Raw genomic sequence first — 25,232 nt, forward strand, 5'->3', positions numbered from 1 at the left:
CAGGGGCGGGCAGTTGTGGGCTATCAGGCCAGATGGGGAGGGCAGTTGGGAGGGACCAGGCCTCCAAGGGAGGGCAGCTGGGAGTGACCAGGTTGGTAGAGGAGGGCAGTTGGGGCAATCAGGCCAGCAGGGGAGGGCAGTTGGGAGGAACCAGGCCTACAAGGGAGGGCAGTTGGGGGCAACCAGGCCTCCAGGGGAGGGAAATTAAGGGTGACCAAGCCAGCAGGGGAGCAGTTAGGTATCAATCAGGCTGGCAGGGAAGTGGTTAGGGGCTGATCAGGCTGCAAGCAGAAGCGGTTAGGGGCAATCAGGCAAACAGGGAGGCAAACAGTTGGGAGTCAGCAGTCCAACTGTTTTATGAGAGGGATGTCCAACTGCCAGGGGCTCCCGGATTGGAGAGGGTGCAGGTGGGGCTGAGGGACACACACTCCCACACATGGATTTCATGCACCGGGCCTCTAGTTTATTATATGAAGAAGAAAGATTTCTGTTTAGGGAAAGGGAGATGAAGATAAATAAAATGACATCTGAGGTTACTCACTGTTCAAAAGAGAGAAAAACACTCAGTGACTGACTACATGAGATGCAGTAGGAAAATGAATTATATGAATTATATTTATATAATTACATATTTATAAAGTTATATTCTCTATAACATATTTAATATCTATTTATATATAGTTATATTAATAACCAAGCTTCACTTGTTCTGTTCAAAATATTGAGTAGAGATCATTTTAATGCAAAAAAAAATCAATAGGATAACTGTATTAATTATCTATTGCTGCATAACAAATTACCCTAAATTTTAGCATCTGAAAACAATGAGCATGTTTTATCTCACATAATTTTTCAGGGTCAGAAAGCTGGTAGCAGTTGTGTGAGGTGCTATTAGATTATTAGGGGCTCTCAGAGGCTGTACCTCAGCTTTCTGCTGGGACAGCATTGTCTGGTGGCTGGGATGGGGTTGGAGGATCCACTTTTAAGAAGGCTGCCTCACATGGGAATAAAGAAATTCCATTCCTGGTCACATGGGCCCCTCCACAAGGCTGCTTGAGTGTCCTCACAACATGGCAGCTTGCTTCCCCCAGAGGGACTGATTCACTTCAGCTTTCAGGACCTAGTATCCACAGTGGCTCCGCATCACTTCTGCTCTTTTTTCTGTTTATTAGAAGCCGGTGAGTCACTAAGTCCAGACCATGTCCAAAGGCAGGGATCAACATCAAAAGACTCCATCCCTTAAAGGGATTTATGAGCATATTTTAAAATCACAGCACATTCTGGAAGGTACACAAAATGTATTTGTGGCCTTTATTGATATTCCAAGTATCTTTTAAAAGTAATCATAGGAACGTCTATACAAATAAAATCACACATGTACAGAAATATGGGCATCAAGACCCTCATCAAGGTATTAGTGCCAATAAAAAGATATACTATGGGCTCTACAAATAATAATATTCATTGACTGATGGATGAAGAAGGTTGCAAAGGAAAGAGATCAGAAGACCTTAGAAAGGTGGGGATGCATCATATTGGGGTTCAATGCTATCCTGGAACAGTGGGATTGGAACAGTTATATTGAGTGCTCAGTACGTTCCCAAAGAGCTTGGCTTCCATGAGAGGTCTCCATCCATCCCTTGAGGACCACCACACATATTTATTTTGTGATGGGTAAACTTTACTAATTTTGACTATCCGGTACAATATGGACACGAGTTGAATAACACGTGGGTAGAACTAGAAGAGGGCTCCTCAGTTCTTCATTTTACCAAAGAAGAAAATGAGGCCCAGAGGGAGGAAATAAGTCAAATCCAAGATGATTGAGCTGGGCTGACAGGAAGAAAAGATGGGAACTTGGGGGACAGAGGTGCAGTTGGTGAACTGCCCTACACAGACAAGAGAACTGGTATCTCTACCTTCCTGTGGCAACTTTCATGCCACACGGAGGAGTTGAGACATGTCATAGAATGTTCTGGTGCACAAAGCCTAAAATACCATTAGGTTCTTTACAGAAAAATGTGTATTATAGTGGCATTATATTAAACTAGAGGCCCAATGCATGAATTTGTGCATGGGCAGCCTGTGGGGAGAGGTGAGGGGTGGGTGGCTGGCTGGCTGGCTGGCTGGCCCCGCACCCTTGTCAAACTCCTGGTGGAGGGGACAATTTGCATATTAGCCTTTTATTATATAGGATTGGCTTTCTTATTCTAGATCATTCTTCTGGTGATTAGAATCACTCCTAACAGAATTGTCAACCAGGAAGGTTTTTAGTTTTTTTCTTTTAAGTATTGAACCTGCCCTTCCTACCTCCAAACAAACAAAAAATATCCCAAAGTCTGCCTTTTCCTCAGAAAGAGAGATTCAATCACCACTAACTGGTTATAGGTCCCCGGTCCTGAACCCCACAGTAACTGGAGCTCTCAGACCCCTATGCATTGAGGAAAGGCAGGCCACAGGGAGTGAATCTCAATGGTTAGAGATCTCCTTTCCTTTCTTTCTAGCATCCACTTCAAGCAATGTTCATCCTTGTCAGACTCCATCTGTTCAGGGTATATGGACCACGTGAGCTGTACCAGGACACAAGGGCCAGCTCAGATAAACAAATGCAAATGAGGGGTGTGGCATTTTGTGTGGCCCTGGAAATACAAATAAGTCTCTGTCCAGGCTCTGGAACAATTTTCCTGTCTAGGTTTTACTCTTTACCTAAAACACTCCACCGCTAATGCAACCTGGTCCCAATTTGAAGTTGACAGCCAGACTCCCCCAAGTTCTTGGATCACACCCCAATGTGGCTCTTTTAGCATGTCCAACCAGCCTTGCCTATTCAAGGCAAAAATTTGCCTAATTCCTCCCATCCTGGTCAGACATCCCCAGTTAATCTTTTCTTAACTCTGTGTCTAAAATGAGAGACAGGATCTCAGCATACCAGTCTCATCAATTTAACTACCAATGGTGTTTTTAAGCACTTGCTCTATTATGCGCCTGGCATCTTTGATATTAGTAACAATAGCCAGTTCTAAGATAGCACTTACTGTGCCTCACGCACCATTCAAAGAACTCTCACATGTAACTTTCAATCTTCACACCAATCTGCGCTCTACATTATGAGCATCATCTCGTTTGTAGCTGAGGAAGATGGCCCAAAGGAAGCACACTCGCGGGCCCAGCATCCTGCAGTAGTGGGATGAACCTGAAGTTGAGAAAGGCTCAAGAGCAGTCCAAGTGCAGAGCGAGGGCTGAAGCAGCTACTTGTGACTCACGGTGCCCTGCCTGGCTGAAAGGGTGCCCGAGGGCTTGGCACTGCTGGCTGTGTGTACTGCTGTGCAGCCTACAAAGTACTTTGGCAGACGACACCTTATTTCTTCATCACAGTGACCCAGCAGTGCAGATATTATCATCTCTATTTATAAAAACAAAACCGAGGCTCAGAAGTTGAAATAACTCTCCTCACGTCCCCTGTTTAGTAAGCTGTGACTCAAAACCTGGTATTCTGACTCCACGCCCGGGCTTTCTCCACTACGCCCACCTGCCTGCCCGTTTTCAAGTTAGTATCTATTTGCTGTGCTTGGTCCCTGCTTTACTGCCCAGCACTGAAAATCACAGCATCACTGCTCTCAATCAAATCGAGGAAGAGAAGAAAAAGTAATACATCAGGGATACAGCGTATAACCGATAAGTGTAACAAGGACTTTAAATCATCGGGAAAAAATTATCTATATTCACAGCTAGATATTTCCATCCAAGTGATTAGATGTGGGTGACAGCACATTCAGGGCTGAACTTCCCCATCTGCAAGATGAAGATGAAGGACTAGAGCTGTGCTTTCAAACTGGGGCCTCAATACAGCACAGCCTGGGGCTTCTTAAAGGGTCAGAGGCACCTACTGGGTGGCCTGCCCGCCCCTTCTCTGGCAAGTGCATGGGGCTGCTGTTGCTCCCTGTCCACCAGCCAGAGCCCTGGCCCATGTGGAAGGAGCCACAGTCTTGCCTTCTGCACGGAGACAGCCCAGTAACATGGCAGCCACAGTCAGCAGCCAGCACTGTGCAAAGGGAATAGAGAAACCCAGTCTTTAAACAAAGAGGAGACTTAAAATATTAATAAAAGATAGAGAAATATACACAGAAAACTGCCTGAATTCCCTGGATACCATTTTTCTTAAGACTTTCCTCTTGTTTGCTTAAGACAGCTCCTGGTGAGTCCCACTACTTGCCACCACAGAAACTAGAATTATTCAAGGGGGGTGGGATGGGTAGGCACATAGATAGGTTTTAGGCTTGCCTTCTTTATTATTAGGTTTTGTTATGGATTGAATTGTACCCTCCCCCCTCCCCCAAAGACACAGGTTGAAGTCTAATCCCCAGTATCTGGGAATGTGACCTTATCTGGAAACGGTGTTGGCAGATGTAATCAAGTTAAGACGAGGTCACTAGGTTGTACCCTGGTCCAATATAACTAGTGTCCTCAGAAGAAGAGACAGACAGAGGGGAGAAGGCCATGTGACAAGGTATTTGGAGACAGAAGTGCTGGGGCTCACTCCAGGAATGGCAAAGGCTGCCCGCACACCTCGGGAGCTAAGAAGCCAGGAAGGCTTGCCTCCAGGTTTCAGAGAGAGCTCTGCCCATGGACTTCTAGCCTCCAGAACTAGGACAATAAATGCCTGCTGTTTGATGCCCCCAGTCTATGGTCTGTTGTTCTAGGAATCTGAAAAAAGTAGCGCAGGCTTCCCATAAGATGCTCCTGCCCTTTTTTTTATTTTTTTATTTTATTTTATTTTTTTTTTTTACAGAGAGGAAGAGAGACGGATAGAGAGTTAGAAACATCAATGAGAGAGAAACATCAATCAGCTGCCTCCTGCACATCCCCCACCGGGGATGTGCCTGCAACCAGGGTACATGCCCTTGACCGGAATCGAACCCGGGACCTTTCAGTCCGCAGGCCGACGCTCTATCCACTGAGCCAAACCAGTTTTGGCGCTCCTGCTTTTTAATAAAAGAAATAAAACCGCTGGATTCTATAGTTTTACATGTAAGTTACTTAAAAGTTTCACTTATATAAAATCTCATTCATGGTGTAGCTAAAAAAATAAAAAAAAAAAAAAAGTCTTGGTTTAATTGATAATTTCCCAGTTAATTTGGCAAATGTATCAGACTTGTTATAACTACTTTTAGTAAATTCTGCTAAACAGTGTGCCTCTCTCTGTTAATGAAATAGGTATTTAATTCTTCCATTTTGGTTAAAAGTCACTTTTCATTTTTAGAATGTCCAAGTATAGCAATAGAGTACATACATATTTTATTTAATGTTTTTTGTGTGTGTTTTTTTGCCAAACCCAGCATCCCAGCAAAGCTGCTCTTAGCATTTCAAATTTACCATAATTTAAAGGAGACATAACACAATGGAGCCTTACATATAATTACTCTGCAAAGCTCTCAAATATCACCACCTAAAATTTTCCTCATGAAAGTAAATTATCTATCTACCATGCATAATAACATGCTCTTTCTAGAGTATCAGGAGCCTGATTCTCCCACAGCTGACAACACTATGACCAAACATAAGTAGTGTTGGTGCATGTAATACCTGGCTCAGGTGTGATGGTTGCTTTTTAAATATTGACTGTAGACTTATAGATGACCAGGTAATTTTTTTTTTAATCTACAACCACATTTTTCTGGAGACATTTCCAATGAGAGTGCATTAAAGTTATGTTGTACCTTTCAGTTTTAAAAGAACTTTAAAATACATGATCCCACTTAACCTACAAAATTGTAACTTTTAATAAGAGAAGGTAAATATTATTATCTCTAGTGTTTCAGTTAAGAAGGCTGGTGCCTGGAAATTTTAACTAGTAAATGTTAAATCAGGTCTTCTGCCTCTGAATCTAAAAGGTAGTTTTCAAGATACAACACTGCCTATCCAATTTTTCACAAGGTTTAGTTTTTTCCATGGTGTGTTTTGTTTTTTTTAATATATATCTTTATTGATATTTGAAAGAAAGGGAGAGGGAGAAAGAGATTGAAACATCAGTGATGAGAGAGAAGCATTGATCATGCGCACCTTCTACTGGGGATCGAGCCCACAACCCAGACATGTACTCTGACCAGGAATCAAAATGTGACTTCCTGGTGCATAGGTTGATGCTCCCCCACTGAGCTCTGCCAGCCAGGCTTCCATGGTGGGTATTTTTTTAACTGCAAGCCTTGCAGCCTCAAGAAAAGATATGGTGATTTGTTTTTTAATTCACTTTTTTTCAAGGAGCTAGTATATGCTTTCCTTATCATGACATGATTTCTCTCTAGAAATCCTCATAAACTAAAGAAATGGAAAGATGCAACCATAGCTTGGCTCTCTGATGTTTGTGCTTCAGAGTTATTTACTGAGAGAGAGATTGATTTATGCTCATCCAAATGGGGACTCCTCAAGAGGCCTCCGAGGAGTGGCCAGAACTGTGGCAGAAATGAGGCAGAGCTCCACAACACCCCCCACCTCCTTTTTGTCCTCATCAGCGGGATTGAAGAGTGGACCAAACTTAGAAAATCGCACAAACTACTTCTTCCTAGATGGTAAACACACCAGCAGAACATTCCAGAATAAAAAAAAAAAAAAAAAAAAAAAAAAGGTGGGACTCCTAATTGAACGCCTTTGCCCAGTGCTGCATCTATCCATGATCAGAATGAGAAATGACTTCGCCTCTGCCCATGGTCCTTTGTCACATGAGACGCATCTCCAAAGCCCGGCTGGGGTCAAGAGGCTACACTACAGGGATGTTGTAGCTTCTGATGTTCAAATAATCAATCATTTCTCCTCCCTCAAGTGTCACAAGCCACCTCACAACTTCCAGCTACAAGTCTCACATAGCATGGCCATGCCCAGATTAAGAAAATGCACCCTTGTCTAAGAGACCCTCGCACTATGGCTCCTCACTGCCCACTGAAATGCCAAGGGCGAGACGCCCTGGGTCCCCCGGCTATCATGGCATCTTGTCAGCCTCCTGTCCACACCTGATGTCTGGCCTAAAGGGAAGAAATGAGGGGGTTTCCCTGACTCCTCTCCTGTCTGGTCACATACATGTCTATCCATGGAGTAAAGAAAGAACCATGTCAAGCTGAGAAAGGATCACTGTTTCCAAAGGCAACAGACATTCACAAGATTATACTGATGACTGTACACTCAGAGATATGTCTTACAAACCGGCTTTGCATGCAAACCTACTGAAGAGCTTTCTTTGGTCTTTAAATGCCATCTCTGGTGAGGAAACCAAAGGTCCTACTTCTCACAGGAACATGCTGAGGGAAGCAAGTATCCAATCTTCCTATGAGCTACAGAGTGGAGGCGAGTACGAATTATAAATAATAAGGCTGAGACAACATTAGGTTAATTGGATTTCAAGGTCCTCATTTTACATTTGCAGAAACTGAAGTCCCCAGACAAGTGCTTAGAATATGTTTAATATTCTTTTAAAAAGAACGTGCTATGCAATACTATTCAATAATAAAAATGAATAACCTCCTGACACTCGTTCCATGACGATGAGTCTCGCAGACCTAATGCTGCATGAAAAAGGCAGAAATAAAAGAGAACACATTCTGTGAGGATTCCATCTGTGTAAACTTTTAGAACAGGTGAAACCAATCAAAGATGGAAACCACTGGAACTGTGCTTGTCCCTGTGGTGGGGGACAGGTATTGGGGAGATACTGAGTGAGAAGGGCATGAGACTGGCTGGGAGATGGAAATTCTAACTGTGATAGGTCTGACCACGTGTCAGAAGGATACAGTTAAGACTGTGCCTTTCAATGAATGTGAAATTTATCTAAAAATTATCCCGGTGGTGCTCAGGATAGTGGGAGGGGAAGGGGGGTGGAAGATGAAATGAGGATGGCAGAATGTTGATAATGTTGAAGCGGGGAGTGGGAGGTCCCATGTATTCTTGTGTTTATTCTGAGGTGCTTTTTAAGAAAGCTTTTGAGAGATAAACATGAAGAGCAAGGGAAAGTTCTATTCATGTTTGGAAGTACTAGCACATCTGGAATTATTCTAGGTCTCCTTTCTATCCTTTATTTTCCTGAATCATCTTAACATTTTTCTTCTACGTTCTAGATCCTCTTCCCATCTTAAACCTGTTTCCCCACCGTCCTAAGGAAAAGAGGAAACCCGAGAGAGAGCCAGAGGCAGTGAGCTTGGAGGAGCCCAGCGAAGGGTCTGAGCAGGGGCTTGCATGCCTCCTTGGTCCAGCAGGCTGGAGCCAAACTGCAGGGTTCACCTTCGAGAAAAATCCTCCCCAATCTTGTGCCTCTGAAACAGCCAGGTGTCCTTTAAAAACAAAACTGCTTCCCTCTTCACGTGACGAAACAAAACCTCAAAATGATCTGTAATGAGATTGCTCACTGGACATGTCTTTTCGTGATGATAGGCAAAAGAGAAATGAAGCATTACATTCTGTTTGTTCATTTCAGTCTCAAATCATAATTAATGTCTTAATTCTTCCGTTAGAAGTTGTGTAATATAAAGTAGCAATAGAAATATCACCAGCAGCCGAAACCGGTTTGGCTCAGTGGTAGAGCAACCTAAGAGTCCCAGGTTCGATTCCAGTCAGGGGCATGTACATTGGTTGCGGGCACATCCCCGGTGGGGGGTGTGCAAGAGGCAGCTGATCGATGTTTCTCTCTCATTGACGTTTCTAACCCTCTATCTCTCTCCCTTCCTCTCTGTAAAAAATCAATAAAATATATTTTTTAGAAAAGAAAGAAAGAAAGAAAGAAAGAAAGAAAGAAAGAAAGAAAGAAAGATAGATCACCAGCAACATTTATTTGCAGAAACTGTCATCAATCTAAGTAGCCAAGTTCCATAAAAGGGGACAGTCAGGAAAAGTGATCAGTGAGTTTATTTTTCATTTATTTTATATGCACTACAAAAGTATCTTTACCATGATAATAAAATCAAATATCCTGGGCCCATAATGGGAGCTTAAAAGAACAAACAAACAAATCAGATGGGTTAAGTTCAGGGTGCTTTGCCTGCTCAGGGTAAAAGTTGTGCTATATACAGAATGATCTGGAAGTGTTCGTGCGAATTACCTCACAAGATGACCGAGGAGATCCATAAAATACACTGTAATTGCATACAGTCTGACTGCAAAGTGCCCATATAGCACTTGACCCTTCGTTATTAAAATCCTCATCCATTAGCAGCTCCTGCTTACTGCCTACCACCAAGAGGTCTTGTAAGACAAGCATTTACAGGAACCGCAACAGCATTACTAAAGATCACACTTTGGGTTTGTAATAATTCCATTGTGAACGAGGCTGAGCTGAGAAACCACAGGTCTAAGGGCGTCACAACTGGCCAGAGCGAGTCACATCTGTCACCCCAAATATTGCTACGGAAATGGTCCAAGGAAACAGCCTCGCTCACTGAACGATTCTTCCCTGAAATGAATACCCATTGGCTTATTCAAGTTCTAAAGAACTGAAAGGTTATTCCTAAGATTACCTCTAATTGGGAATATTTGCTTCTGAGGCAAATGTTTCTTCCTGATAGGAATCTGGGGGACATTTCTGAATCCTTTCTCTTCTGCTCACAAGAGAAACAAACAAAAGAAAACTTCAGAGACCTAGAGTATTCTTTCATGCAAAGCCACTCCTAGAGTTCATGAAATTGCAAAACTACCACACTAGGCATTTGAAAGATACACACACACACACACACACACATTTCTAAAACAGATACATATAAAACAACCCAATCTTAGATGTTAATTTCAAGTCTTAGGAGACAAATACATGTTCTCCCCAGGGCAGAGAAAACCATTAAGACTTTAAATTACCTTATGCTTTTTTGGTGTGATTAGGCAATCCCAAAGGTTGGCTTTTCCTTCTAGAACTCTACTTTTGATAACTGATACCTCTTAGAAACATATCAAGCAGGTCTGGCCGAGAAAATAGTGTACTCTTTAATTCATAACTTTTAAAAATCATTAAAAATCGGTGCAGAGCTTTTGAGGAACTTCCAGACACTCGGGTTACAACAAAAATAGTCATTACGAGTTTGAAAGTAATAACTCTTTCCTTAAGACTGACGTTCTGTTTACTTACAGACGGTCCATTTATCCCCCGGGGGTCTTCCATCGAAGACTCCTCCTGAATTATAGATGGGCTATTAGCTACACACTTCTTCAAAGGGTGCCCGCACCCGGCACCTGTGGGGGGAGAGCACCACGCAGCCAGATTAATCGTGGGGCATGCAATGAAGAGCCCATCTTCCCCTCTGCAGCTTCCCACTCACTGGCATGTATACACACGTCAAGAATGCTTACCTTCACGGAGCGAATCTCTAAAATAAATATGACGGGCTCGCTGTTTATCGCAATTTACATGAGCCAAATGTGGCCAAATGATAGCTCCGTGTGTCTGCTGTCAGCAGCTGCAGCCCGAGGAAATTACAGAACGGAGGGGCCCAGTGAGAGAGCTTTCCACACCCGTCCGTTTGGAGCCAACAGTGTGAGAGCTTTGTTTTTTTCCTTTCCTTTTTTTTTTTTTTTTTTTCCTTTTCAATTCGGTTTCTCCTCGCTATCTATCAACGTCAGTTGGACCACAATGCAAAGAGGAAATACTAACAAAGAAATATGACTGTCGTCTGAGCAGGGATAAAAGAGGGAAACCTGGAGTTGAGTGTTTTACCCTCAGGGCAAGGATATTATTCTGCTGATTCTTAGCAAGTTTACATTAAGTCGCAGTTTCACGGCTGATCAAGTCTAACCCGTCAGAGACTCAACACCTTCAGGAAGAATGGGGCTTGGGGTACTTCAAGACATGGACAATAAATGGAGTGTTTTGAAATATATTCTACATTTAGCTATCTTCCAGAAACAGAATAGAGCCATCTTGCTGCCTATTCTCATTTCCTTTCAACATTAATTTTCAGGCTCAAGTTTAAATGAAGAACCCAAAAGAGACTTAGGTTTACTTACTTGGGCTTGGTAACTAAGACATGCCTCACATCAAACTCAATGCAGATATTTAAATATACATGTAATTAAAAAAAAAAAAAGGCATGATCTTGCCCTGGCTGGATAGCTCAGTTGCTAGAAGCATCGTCTCCTACACCAAAAGGTTGCAGATTTGATTCCTGGTCAGGGCACATATCTGGGTTATAGTTTCGATCCTGGTTGGGGTACATATGGGAGATAACTAAACAATGTTTCTCTCTCACATCAATGTTTCTACCTCTCTCTCTCCCTTTCTCTCTAAAAATCAATTTTAAAACAAGCAAACATATCCTAGGGTAAGGATTAAAACACACACACCAAGATCTTAATATCACCCAACATAAAACAACAGAATAGGGAATATGTGCTAGTTTGATACCAATATCGCTTTATGTAAATGTACTTTGAACTTCTGCATGTTAGCCTGGTAGGTAAACCACTGTAGTGGAAATCAAGCAATCTGAATTCAGGTTCTGACTCTGCCATCAACTAGCTGAATGACCTCAGGTAAATAATTTAGACTCTCTGCACCTCAGTGTTACTATCTGCAAAATGGAAGATTTCTACTAGATGATGTCATACAGGTTTACATTTTAGATTTATAATTTAGTGAATGTATGTATTGAAATGCATAATTTTCAGGTAAAGTGTTCCAAGCTTGGACCATTTCGGGTGTAATTTTGAAATGCTGGGCCAGTTCTCATTTATGATTATTTTGCTCACAATGATCAATGCTCAAAAACTTGTGCCTTTGCCGAGGCTGGTTTGGCTCAGTGGATAGAGCGTCGGCCTGTGGACTCAGGGGTCCCAGGTTCGATTCCGGTCAAGGGCATGCACTTGGGTTGTGGGCATATTCTCTTTCATCGATGTTTTTGACTCTCTGTCCCTCTCTCTTTCTCTCTGTAAAAAAATCAATAAAATATATTTTTTTAAAAACTGTGCCTCACCCACTGTCAGCACAAAGGTGATGCTTTTTGGACAATATAAGACTCACAAATATCTAGACCCCTAAACTTTGGAGAACCTTATAAAAGCAGTGTTCTTGTAATTTTAACCAGAAATTATTTTATAATTCCAGGTGAGGAGTCAACAAAGAGTATATGAATGTATTTATGGTCTGTTAAACTGAGAAAAAAAATATAGCACTCTCTTCTGAATTATGCAAAATTTCAGGACTGAGTCTTAAAATCCACCAGCATTGGTTGGAGAGGATTCACTGCATAATTAGGGCAGAGATATTTCAGAAACTATCCTTTTTTTCATTGCTTAAGTGACTCTCTGGAGGCATGTTAACTTTTCCAGGCAATAAGGTAGCGTTTTAAAATAATGATAATAATCCTGCCTCACATTGGTGAAATGCTTCACAGTTTACAAAGTGCTTTCACATACATTTCCCACAGTGCACCTCTATGTGGGGACAGAGGCCAGTCTCATGCCTCACAGAAGGGAGTGGGCCCAAGACAAAGCCCCCTCTTGATTTCCCCCAAATTCCCATCTTCTCTGTACCTGTCCCGGGAACATGTTTCAATCAAAATCTGTATATTTGATATTCCAGGATTATTTCCCATGTGTTTCTTTTCCATTTTCCCGTATTGAACTTACTGAACAGTTTAAGGTATTAGGAATGGTCAAGTTACATGAGCATGAAAGGTATTTCATTTGTAATTTTATTTCTTCTGAAGATGAAACTATTCTGTACTAAACGCTGTGTTTGTTATTGTTTCCTGGGCTAAAAAGCGAAGACTGAGATTATTGAGGAGTGGAACGAGTCAGCATTCATCTACTTCAGGTAGATATCTCCGCTAGGAAAGACTCCCACTCAAAAAATCAAAAACTCACGGAGAGCAGCGGCCTTTATTTACAAAGCCTCCCCTGCTTGCTAAATCAGCATAGTTGTTTCCAGATTTCTACATGTCAATCCAAACCATGAAATTTATGCCATGACTGGGTCTACTGATATTTAGGAGCCTGGCTCTGGTAAATCCTTAATTCCCTCACTGGACTTGATCTCTCTCTCTCATAGTTTATAAATCAGCCTTGCCCCATTATAGCACTTATCTAATGGACTGTAATTATTTCTCTACCTGTCTCCCCCACTAGACTGGAGTTCCATGAGGTCGAGGACTATGCCTTACTTTCTTGTTCCAGTCGCATATGGCATTCATTAAATATCATGAATGAATGAATGAATGAATGAATGAATGAATGAATGAATGTTATTGATACATGGCAATTTTTGAATATATGTCAATGCTGAGCTAGAATGAGGTGGGCAATTAAATGGTGGTGCTATCATTCAATTGACTTAAAAACATGCATCAAATTTTGGGTCCTGGCGAAACCGGTTTGGCTCAGTGGTAGAGCGTCGGTCTGCGGACTGAAAGGTCCCAGGTTCGATTCCGGTCACGGCCATGTACGTTGGTTGCGGGCACATCCCCGGTAGGGGGTGTGCAGGAGGCAGCTGGTCGATGTTTCTCTGTCATCGACGTTTCTAGCTCTCTATCTCTTTCTCTCTGTAAAAAAATCAATAAAATATATTTAAAAAAAAAAAACAAAAAAAACCTAAGTTAAAAAAAAAAAAATTGGGGGTCCTAATAATTAGTCTCAAATACCCTAAGAAACAGACTCAAGCAAAAATGAGTTATTTGTTTCATACCTACTTACCTACCTATTTACTTACCTATCTTACACACATAGGGAGAAGCTAGTTATGAAACTATATAGAACTATACATAAACACCTATCGGGTCCTTGAAGGTGATCTTCACAGAGACTTAAGCCAAGGATCATTTCTAGAAGGAAGGAGTAAAAGGATGTCCAAGGAGACTAGGCAAGGTATAGGATGGGAAGGGGAGGTGCACACTGATGGGAGGATCAGTGGGATGAGATGTGTTTGGGGAAAGTTGTGCAGCCGTAGAGGCAGGTGTTTTGGTATAACAAGTGTCCCTATAGGACAGGCGCCAAGAGTCTAGTGGTGGTTATGCACTCACATGTCCATCCCCAACATTTTCTCTTGTCAAAGGACAAAATTAAGTCAATCACCCACGTGTGCATTTTCTCCAAAAAGCCAAATTCTTCTTTACCCAGCCCTGATTCAACGGCTAGAGTACACTCTTGGAGCTTCACACAATGGAAAGCTTCCCTTTTATCAGCCACTGAAGTGTAAGGTTCCCTAATGAAGAGACAAGGGACTAAGAGATGTCCTGGGGCTCTGCTGGCCAAGTTCAATATTTGGAGCCTGTTATTGACTAATAGGAAGAAAAAAATCAACTGAACAAAAGAGTGAAACAATAAGAAATGCACAGCTGGGCATACACCGAAGTACATCCCAACTCTCCATATTTGCTAGCTGCGTGTGGACACCGGAAGACACTCTCCAGGGCCAGAGAGTGGTGAGCAGCCCCTTCCAAGGCCATTGCGGCCCCTGAGTAACAGGGTAGGTGCCCCCACAGCTTGAGATGGCAGAGCCCCTGACTTACATTAGCATCCCCTCACCAGATGCCAGCCTAGGCATCCAGTGCTTTAGTGGAACCAGGCAGGTGGCAGGAGAGACTGTGGGAGGCCTCGAGGGCAAGGAAGAAACCAGGGATACTGGCCTGTTTGAGTCTGTCTATTTGACACTTGAAAGAACTATGGCTTCTTCAGTCCCGACCCCCTGGCCTGTGGATGAAACACCACTGAAAAGCTGACTTCGTTAGGTGAACTTACCCAACCCAGGATTAATGGAAACCTTAGGAATTTCCTTTCCATTTGCCAATCTTGGAGCAGTGGGGGTAGAAAGCAGCTGAGATTAGAATTCACATGCCAGCAACTAAAGAATGGCAAGTAAACATTAGATATATACAGTGATAAGGCAGAAGGCATCAAATCAAGACTACAATCTGACAATTACATAAAACCCCTTTTGGGAGCTCAGAGGAATTATGAAATTGGGCCCCTGATGGTGACGTTATAATTATACCTACAGAATTTAGTAATGCATATTTGGAAGTGATACTTTTGTAACCTTTTGTAACCCATAAGCCTGCTAATTTTTAAAATAGGGAATAGTTCTAAATACAGAAACTTTAATGCATGTGATACAAAAATATCTATTTTGTGCTTCTTTAAAAAAAAAAAATAGTACAGAGGAGTTCTAACCCTCAAGTTTTCCAGGTTCAGTAAAATCCATAATCACTCCACATAGTTACTTCCCTACTCTTTTCCACCCATCAGCCAATGCTAGGCAGTTGCTAAAGGAAAAAAAAAAAAAAATCAGTATCACCTCATTTCACAGTAAACATTTCCTTGCTTTCACTTTAGTTCTGCCTCATCACGAACATCCTGGTTATGGTCAGAACAAAAGACTGGGAAAAGGGAAGTTGGAAGAAGTGTGTAAGTTAGTTGAGGCATGAAATGGATAGAGAAAGGATCTAGACAGGCAGGCCATGGGGACAGACTTTGTAAATTAAAGTCTGTCCGAATAAGGTAGGCATGGTTGTGGGGACTACTCTGACTGAGAAGAAAATAATATTTTTTTAATTGTATACATCATGTATATTGTAATTTTTCGTGCTAATTTTGAAAAACGGCTTACATTTTCAATGACACATAAATCATCTCTAATGACCCAGAGACCCATCAGACACTGTTAATAACTTGTGGCTCCGTGGATGAAAGAGTGTTTTCATTGCAACACACCATCACTTTAATCTTTGCCTTCTCACCAAGTGTTGAGTTTTCTAACATTCCTGAGAAGCAGAAGGAAACTGGTGGTGGAACACTGCTTTATGAAAAGAAAGGGGCTATTCTTAAGTATGTCCCCAGAAGACTACAACTGCAGATTGAATAAACATATCAAATCAAGGGGGCTTTAAGAAAATTTACAAACAGAAGTCTGCAGTGAAGTGAACCTTTGGATAAATCACCTCCAGAGGTCTGCTCAGCTCAACTACTCTTCAGCTCCAGAAGCCGCAAGATGCTAGTCTCACTGTCACCTCCTCCTGGCTTTCTTCGCGGCCCTAAGAAATGTGCTCAGATGAAGGAAAACAGAGATCGGGCATAATCAGGTAAGTCAGGTTCAGAAACCAGATGATCACTGCTCTTTCAAATTGTGGAGGAACATATCCCAACCGCAGATGTCATACATGAAAAGCAAGCTCAGCTCTTCACTGGTTTCTACACAAATAAATGTCTATACCACTTTGTTTTTATAGCTTCCCTACTGCTTTAAAGTTTTAAGTATGAAGTCTGTTTCTTCTTTTTAAAACTTCTAAATAATATGACCAGATTTATTTGAAATTTTTAAGTATGAAGCTTGTGTATGCTTTATAAAACTTCAAAAATAAATATGACCAGAGTTCTGTTTCCACCACGTGTGACTTCCTTCTATACAGATAAAGAATGAAAGGCAAGGGGTCAACCAAATAAGTTGACACTAATTAGGAAAATAGTGACTTGTCCTTACTCAGTAACTATAGTTGAATTCGGACTATGCTTTCAAGAACATGAGACCTACACATTATTTCAATGTGGCACTTATTACATAGGCAATATTAAGAAAACCCTAAATACACACATAATCCCATAAAGTCAACTTGTCTTCGTGCATGCGCAATTTTACATAGCTATAATCATTTTGAATCTTCATGTCTGTATTTTTCCAGTTTCTCTGAATATTGTGCCTTGAGCATTTGTCATTTTTAATGCCCGAGTAATATTCCATCGGGAGATATTTCCATAGATAAGGCATGTGGGGTGATATTGTTGTTGATTTTTTCACTCTTTCATTATAGTACAAGACACTTCATCTTCATTCATCAGATTTTTTTCATTATTTCTTTAAGAATAAATTCCAAAGAGTATAATTAAAGGATCAAAAGATAGGAGAGTTGAAAAGACAGTAGCTCTCCTGCCAGGCTGGGTCATATAGTCCAATTCCCAAACAGGGCACATGCTTGTGGACTGGATCCCCAAGTGTTCAGGAGGCAGCCGATCAATGATCCTCTCATCATTGATGTTTCTATCTCTCTCTGCCTCTCTGAAATTAATAATTATATTTTTATAAAAAGAGGAAGAAAAATAAAATAGGAATACCAAAGTGAGGTCAAATTCACTTATTCAGATTTCCCTTATAATACAGGCCTTGGTAGAAGGATGAAACACAGAAGTCACATTTTTAAAATGTTCAAAATAAATTGCTACACAAAAACTTGTAGTCTTTACAGCATTCGTGGATCTCCCTATGCTACAGGTTACCAAATTTTAATATTCCTGGTAAACTTCTGAACACTAAAAACCACAGCTGGACATTTGAAAGCCTTAACTGAATCATTGGTGGGGACAATCACGGTGCTGGTAAATGTATACATGGTTATCGCACACTTGACTTGCTCTTGTCTGCTCTCAAGAACTCAAGAAGAACAGCCAAAATGCATTCCAGTAAACATGGGATCTTTTATCCTGAACACTTCGTCCTCCTCTTACCTTACAATCAACCATGTCACAGGACTTGGTTGGTTGAGTCTGACAACCATTGTCTTAAAATATTCAAGTGTAGAAAAAGCCAATGTTGCCTAGTGGCTCTGACGGGTGGCATGCTCACGACGGATTTGAGGAACAGGGGTGTGCCTTAGCACACTGCTTGAGAGCCACAGACCTATAAATCGTATTGGTAATGAGGCAATTCAGACATCTGAGAGAAAGTAATCTAAAACATAATCACACGTGGTAAAGTTATCTCATATTTCACCAGGCTAGTGTATTAATTCTGCTGCATCTAGTGAATTTAGGGCATTGCTAGCCCCTCCAGAGATGTGGCCAGATACAATGAATCACAGAAATACATGCTCATCTCACTAAGACTACAGTTTCTGTTTCAGAATAACTTGTGCTCTAGAACTACTAGTGACAAACTAAATGGGTCCCATTCGATGGTTATGTTTGCTATGATGCAAATTAAGTATGTGACTATAACTAATTGATGGATTTTCTTACTTTATTCAAAAGAAAAAGATGGGATAGGAAGTATCTACTTCTTTACTTCTTCCTAGAAAGACCTACCAGTAAATACCTCTTAAAGTGTTAAAAATACACCACAAAACTCATCCACAGGGATGAAGCAGAAGAGTGGTTACCTGGAGCCAGACTTGGGTGGGGGTGGAGGGTGTTGGACTGCAGAGGGGCACAAGGAACTTCTGGGGGGTTAGAAGTAATCTATATCTTGATGGTAGTGGTTACATGGACCTATATAATTGTCAAAATTCAGTGCTGCATAGAATTAATAACATTTTTTCAAATGTGCCACAACTCACATTTCCTACCAGTTGTCAACGTCTTTTTTTCCAGGACAGTCAAGAAGGCAACAACCTGTTTGGTCAGTGGCTGCCTTCTTCGTTGGGAATAACAGTCCTTGCCCCTCCAAATCGAGCACAATGCTAGTGCTGATCTTTGTCTAGATGTTCATCCACTAACACTCCTCTCTAATGCAGGTGACATTCATTCCTGCTTGAGTGAATGATACAGGTTCAACAACCAGTCATGTTCATGGTTTAGGTATAGAAGTAAAGAAGAGGCTGAAGAACACACTCTTGGTTTAGAGCAGTGGTTCTCAACCTTTCTAATGCTGCGTGCGACCCTTTAAATCAGTTCCTCACGTTGTGGTGACCCCCAACCATAAAATTATTTTCCTTGCTATTTCATAACTGTAATTTTGCTACTATTAATGAAATGTAACATAAATATCTGTGTTTTCCGGTAATCTTAGGCGACCTTGCTACCGGTTGAGAACCACTGCTGTAGAGCCTAAGACCACCGGAAAACACAGATATTTACATTATGATTCATTAACAGTAGCAAAATTACAGTTATGAAGTAGCAACGAAAATAATTTTATGGTTGGGGGTCACCACAACGTGAGGAACTGTATTAAAGGGTCACAGCATTAGAAAGGTTGAGAACCACTGGTTTAGAGGTAAAGCATAAACGGAATATAATGTTCTTTAATAAGAGGATTTCGTTTGAGTGGTGATCATTGATACAATGCTAAAGGCTTTAATTCTTAAGGACTTGAATCAGAATGGTGAATGGAAGTTTGGTTTTCAGTAACACCCTGGTCAAAGTGTCAGTGGGAAGAGATCAACCAAAGAACTTGTATGCATGTATGCATAACCCATGGACTCAGGCCATAGGATGGTGAAGGCCTGGGGTGGGTGTGGGGTGGGGTAGGGAATGGTTAGGAGGCGTTCATGGGGGGGGGGGGGGGGGAAGAGACATATGTAATACTTTCAATAATAAAGACTTAAAATAAAATAGCTGAAACTGGTTTGGCTCAGTGGATAGAGCATCAGCCTGTGAATTGAAGGGTCCCAGGTTCGATTCCAGTCAAGGGCATGTACCTTGGTTGCGGGCACGTCCCCAGTAGGGGGCGTGCAATAGGCAGCTGATTGATGACTCTCTCTCGTGGATTTTTCTAACTCTCTCTCTCTCCCTTCCTCTCTGTAAAAAATCAATAAAATATATTTTTAAAAATAAATAAAATAAAATAAAAATTCAGAAAGTTCATGGTCTGTGCCTAGCCCATAATATGCTCAGCTGTCCAAAAATTTAAAAGCAGTTTCACTTATCAAAATAAGGTGAAAACATACTTTTTAGACTCTTATGCTGTTTCTTTTTTTGTTTGTTTGTTTTTGCTACTAAAATTCAAAGGCAATTTGAACCATGGATGGAGGCATAAACTTCCATGCCCAGCTCAATGGTGTATTTATGTGGAACAGGGGACCTAAGCTCCTCATTAGACCTCAGGATTAATGCTACTTCATGTGCCCGTTTAGGAGAATCTAGAGAGTAACTGCTTCCCTGCTCTACTCCAACACCACTACCTCCCTCATCCTTGACAATTTCAACTGAAGTTTAGCAAAGCAATTTCATTTCCTGGATGCTGACTTTTTTAGTTGGTTCTTGACAAGAGTAAGGGTTATTTGATGAAAAAAGACTGTAGGTCTGTAGTCTCCAAGGTCAAAACATGGAAAATAAAGTCAGTAATGGAGAAAGCATTAAGCTGTCAGAAAAGAGGCACTGAGTCAGGGTTTCTTTGAATTTCACTCTTTCCTTAAAAATCAAAGGCCAGCTGACACTAGTGCAAAACTAGAAGAGTTTAAGAAATCTGTCTCCCTTCAGGTCAATGAGAAAACAGTTCATGGGTGATGTAACACGACAGAAACATATAAGGCATGGGAGGTTGTGACTGGCCCACAGGAGGAAATTATGGAATCTAAATTTCCAAAGCAGGAATCTCCCAAAACATCCTTGACAGATAGCCCACCTGCTTCGGCATGAACACCTCTGGGGATGGAAATTCACCAGCTTGGCAAGCCACCTGGTCCATGGCTGGAAGGTTTACACTTTAGGAGGTTTTCCCTTATATGGAGCTGAAATAAATCCATCTTCTCTAGGTTCAATTTCTCTTCTGCACCAATACACACACATTTCAATATCCTCATATACAGAATTGTCCTTGAAATATTTAATATTATGATGCTATCCCCTAAGAGCTCTCCTTCCTAGGCCCAAAGTATCTTCTAAAAACCAAGTTCTTAACTTTCTGATGTCCCTTCACAGGACATGTCTTTTGCTCAGAACTAAGTTGGATCCAAACACCACTGGCAGCTACTGAGCTGAGGGACATTCAAACCCTTCTGAAAATGACCTGTTTCCCTCTGTTCTCTGTTTGAGGAATTGATTCTGCCCAGTGAAATTCTCATTTTGTGAGTTTCTGCCTAGTTCACTCAAATATTTTCTTTGACTCATTCTGTAAGCCAGTGATTCAGATGTCCAGCTTCCTGTAACACACCAACCTAAAAGCCATTATTTTAGCTTTCTTCTCTCAAGTCACTGATATAAATGATAAAGTGTAGAAAGCCAAAAACAGAGCGAGTCTGATGAGTCAAAGGGTAGAGAAAAAGACTACCGAAGACAGGGTAGGAGAATAGGAATTGAAGTTGGTAACTCTGGCACTTAACAACTCTGTAATCCTGGGAACATTAATTACCTTCTCTGAGTCTACTTCTTCACCTATACAATTACATTAATACCATCTAGTAGGATAGAGCTGATTGGAAATATGTCCTACATATAGTATATGTCCAATAAATGTATGTTGAGCAAATGGTAAGAATTCTGCAAAGGATGAAAGATTATAAAATATAATGCAATTAATAATTAATTGTCTCTAGTTTTTATATCCAAAAAGTATCATGTAAGTCAATTGCTTAAGGATACTCTTAGAAGCTTCATTTCAGATTACTACAATAACAATTAGTAAAACAATATTGTTATTATAGTGCTTCTTCTCTTTAATTACCTTTCAACTTTAAAAAAATTATATATATATATACATATATATATGTGTATATATATATATATATATATATATATATATTATTGATTTCAGAGAGGAATGGAGAGGAAGAGAGAGAAACATCAATGATGATCGGCTGCCTCCTGCACACCCCACACTGGGGATTGAGCCCGCAACTCAGCCATGTGTCCTTACTGGGAATGGAACTATGATCTCCTGGTTCATAAGTCCATGCTCAGCCACTCAGCAACACTGGCTGGGCTTTGTTTTAGGCTAAATAATCCCATTAATAGATTTTCTTAGAGTTCCTATTTTGTCATTTATCTTAATAAGCACGTTTCTCTGCCTTCTCTCTAAGGCCTCCATATATTCCAAGATGTGAAACGTAGATTTTTGCTCTCTCCCAAGCAGAGAACCATTCTGATTTGCTCTTGTTTGTTCTGACATCCAAGCCTTTTCCCATCTGGCCCTAGCTACCACCTCTGCACATCCCTCCCGCAGCCCGGGTCTCTCCCGCTCCCCTGCAATGATGACAACCTACTTCCAGGGCCCCTGGTGCCAGCTCCCCTGAGCCTGTAGGGCACATCTTCCATGGAGACTCCTGCTCAGCCTCCCAGGCTCATCCAGTCCTGTCCTCCAGGAAGCCTTGCACACCTGTGTTTTCCCCATCAGAGCACTAGGCGCACTAGGTCACAATGTTCCAGGAGCCTGCTTTATCCTTGTTACAAGATGCTTGGGACATGGCCTGTTTCCCAGGGTTGGCCAAATGAACAGCCCAGAGCTAGAGACACTGGGCAGTTGGGGCATGAGGGACTCTGGACGGGATGGAAGGATGCCTTCCTTAGGCGGACATCCAGCTCCTACCTTATTCCTGCGGGTACCACTCAGAGCTGGGATCCTCTGTGCTGAGCAGACACTTGACACTGATTCTTTTCCCTTATCAATTCACATTTCTTGAAAGGTCTGAGTGCTCCTCCCACCCAAATTTTTTTCAAGAAGCCTGGCGTTAGCATTAGTTACCCACTTGGCATTAGTCAGTCAGGCTACCAGAGCAAAAAATTTGGGTGGGTCTTCACTAACATAAAGAAAACAATTAAAACAACAATGATTTCTACTGTGTGCAGTATTCCCTCTTCCCCCTAACCCCACCAAAGGTAAAACAAAGATCCCGTTTATTTTTTACTGCTTCCCTAATTATTCATAGAAACAACAATTCCTGGACCTGCCTGACCCCTCCCACCCAGCCGCTGCTGCCTCTTTGATTCTCACCACCCGAACCCCTCTGACCTTCGGAAGGAAATCAGGGTGGCTAGAAAGCGCCACATATAGTATCTGCTGGCCCCCGCCGCCCCCAGGAGCTGCCCATTGCTGGTCTTGGCGCGCCAGCACACGTCCAAGCCCGCAATCACCACATCGAATAAGGTCAAGATGACCTCCCTCCCCTCTGTCCCCCGACGTCCCTATCCGTCACCACTTCCCCAGAGGAAAACAAACGGGTCCCTGCACGTGCAGCGCCCCAAGCCTGCCGGGCCAGGGGGAACCTCTGGTGGGTCCCCGCCACTGGCCCCGACGGGGTCCCCTGGCTGCGCGCGCCCAGGGCGCCCATCCAGGTGGCTCTGCGTACCTGGCGGCGGTGTCCTCCGGGGCAGGCGGCTCCGAGGCGCGGCGGATTGGGCTGCGGGCCGGGCTGCGGGTGGGCGATCGCTCCCTCCGGGGCCAGCGGCAGCTGCGCCCCCTCCTCGGCCGCCGGGGCTCCGATCGCCGCCCTCCCTCCGGCCCGGGTGGGGCTGCGGCGTCAGCGGCCCGGGCGCGGGGCCCTGCCTTGGAGCCAAAGGGTCAGATTTGGTTTCACAACAAAGTCTCCTCGTCACCGCAATCCAGCCGGAGGCCAACGCCGCCCGCAGCCCGGGCGGGGCGGGAGGGAGCTCTGCCGGGGACGGAGGTGGCGAGAGCGCGCTCCGGGGAGGGCGGCCGGCGACCCAGTCCGGTAGCTGGGCGCACGGGTGTCCCGACTCCGCGGGGCAGAGGAACCGGTTCTTCCAAAAACAAACGGAAAACGGGTAATGGCCAGGGCAGCGCTAAGAGGGGGTCTGTCTCAGGGTGGAGGGCAAAAACGGCTCTGGCTTCGAGAAATTCGAGCCAGCGGCGGCGTGTCTTCCTTTCTTTCTTAAATGCGCCCCTGCCTCCGGGTTGAGGGGCGCCCTCCCCGTGGCTCTGAGAGCACCGGGGCCTTCTTCCCAGGACCCCCTTCCCGGACCCCCTTCCCGGACCCCGGGCCCCAGCCTCTCCGCGGGCTCCTCTGCGCAGGGCTGGGCTCCCCCCAGCCGCCCAGGCCCGCGGGGTGACGGGGATCCCCGTGTTTAAACAGAGGGAGTCTGGGGGTGTGCTCGGTTCACTGCCAAGCGAGGTGCGCAGGAGGTGGAGTGACAGGGGGATTTTTTTTTTCCTCCTTCTGGTGGGGTGGAGAATATAAAGGAATAAGCAACCAGACTGAAATGTGTTGTGTTCAAACAACCAGGATTCAACTGTTTTATAAGTGCTTTTAAAGCTATGTTATCCAACTTCTATTTAGAGAAACTGAGGGGCACATGGATTAACAAAATCGTTAACAGTAATTTGGGATTAAGTGCCATGTATCCCTAATACTAATTTTTTTATTTTTTATTTTTGCTTTTCTTTGCACCCGGGAACCCCTTTGGGGAGGAAAGGGGAAGGAAGGTTCTGTAACTCCCCAGGTCCCTCTGCATCTGACTTAATGGGGTCTAGAGAAAACCTTGATTTGGCCTGGGAAGTATTTCAGCATTGGACCCAGCATCCATTACAGGCCGGTAATCTGAGCTGCCCCTTCTTTAGGAACTTCCTCTTACTCGATTTAGGGAATCCAATCACACGCAGTGACAGATATGCAAATACCTTGATGATTTGCTCTTATAAGGACTCATCACTTCTCCATGAGCATTCAGAAAGTTTCACTTTGTCTCCCCCTCTCAAATGAAATCCTGTGCCCACCCCCTCTCACTTAGTCACATCAAATGAGATCATGTAAGCAAAAGGGCCTCAGAGAGTATAAAGCTCAGCATGAATATGGGTATTATTCTACACACCCTTTCAGGATGGGCCAGATTCACACGCTGTCCTGTGGTCTCTATCAGTCATCAGGTATCTGTGGATTTGTGCTAGATACCACGAAGTCAGAGTCAGAACAATGAGACCTAATCCTTCACCTTCAAAGACCACTGATTATAGATTTGGTGATACTAGTGAGATCAGTACACAGGAAATAGGCAGAGATCTACACAAAGACTGGTCTTTCTTTTATCCTAAACTGATGGATGGATGCAGACCCAGACACTTTTCAAAATAGGCCATATATGTCCTGAGAAGAGGACTTCTGATACAAGTCAATGCACTGATAAATTATGTTAACTCAATAAGACCACATTACCTCATAACCAAATCAGCCAGTTGATGAGGATGGCTTAGCCTTCTTGAATCCACTGCTTACCCTTTCTACCCATTCACAAATATATATATTTTTTTAATTTAAACTCAGAGTTTCTGAAAGCATAGGTGATGAAAAAGTTTCATTTAAGGAGGGAGCAACAGGAACCCAAAAACTACCAAATATGTGTCTGCTAAGAACACAGAAGGCAATAGAAGTTTTCTCTTGTCAAAGACTACAGGCATAGTATTTATTTGAAAATCATATTTTAAGCCAATTTTTATAATCCAGAAATCAGTTATAATCTATATTTTTTTATATACTAATACAGGGAGTCTTTTGATCTTTGATCCTGGTATTTCCTTAAAAAAATATGTAGAACAACTCTCAACCCAAATATCCTTCCATTTTATTTTTTTAACCTCTCAAAATCCAAATTCATATGGCCTTTGGATAAAATTCTAG

The 25,232-nt window shown here is 42.6% G+C and overlaps 1 protein-coding gene across 10 annotated transcripts in view; it reads right to left on the reverse strand.

Annotated features, from left to right (window-relative positions):
* The window catches only part of EYA1 (EYA transcriptional coactivator and phosphatase 1), a 293,996-nt gene extending 270,832 nt beyond the window's left edge, over positions 1-23,164 (reverse strand). For 3 of the 10 annotated variants that reach the window (XM_036437131.2, XM_036437126.2, XM_036437127.2), the window contains exons 1-2: positions 22,950-23,163; positions 10,097-10,200 (exon numbers count right to left, since the gene is read on the reverse strand). In XM_036437131.2, the coding sequence (XP_036293024.1) occupies positions 10,097-10,129 (33 nt within the window). In that variant the 5' untranslated portion in view covers positions 10,130-10,200; positions 22,950-23,163. Of the gene's footprint in view, positions 1-10,096; positions 10,201-22,949 lie in introns of those variants that run through there. The other 7 variants (XM_036437130.2, XM_036437125.2, XM_036437134.2 and 4 more) reach the window with 5 other exon arrangements.
* Positions 23,165-25,232: the final 2,068 nt, after the last annotated feature.

The sequence above is a fragment of the Pipistrellus kuhlii genome, unplaced genomic scaffold (assembly GCF_014108245.1).
Source record: "Pipistrellus kuhlii isolate mPipKuh1 unplaced genomic scaffold, mPipKuh1.p scaffold_m20_p_14, whole genome shotgun sequence".
In the NCBI taxonomy this organism is placed as follows: domain Eukaryota; kingdom Metazoa; phylum Chordata; class Mammalia; order Chiroptera; family Vespertilionidae; genus Pipistrellus; species Pipistrellus kuhlii.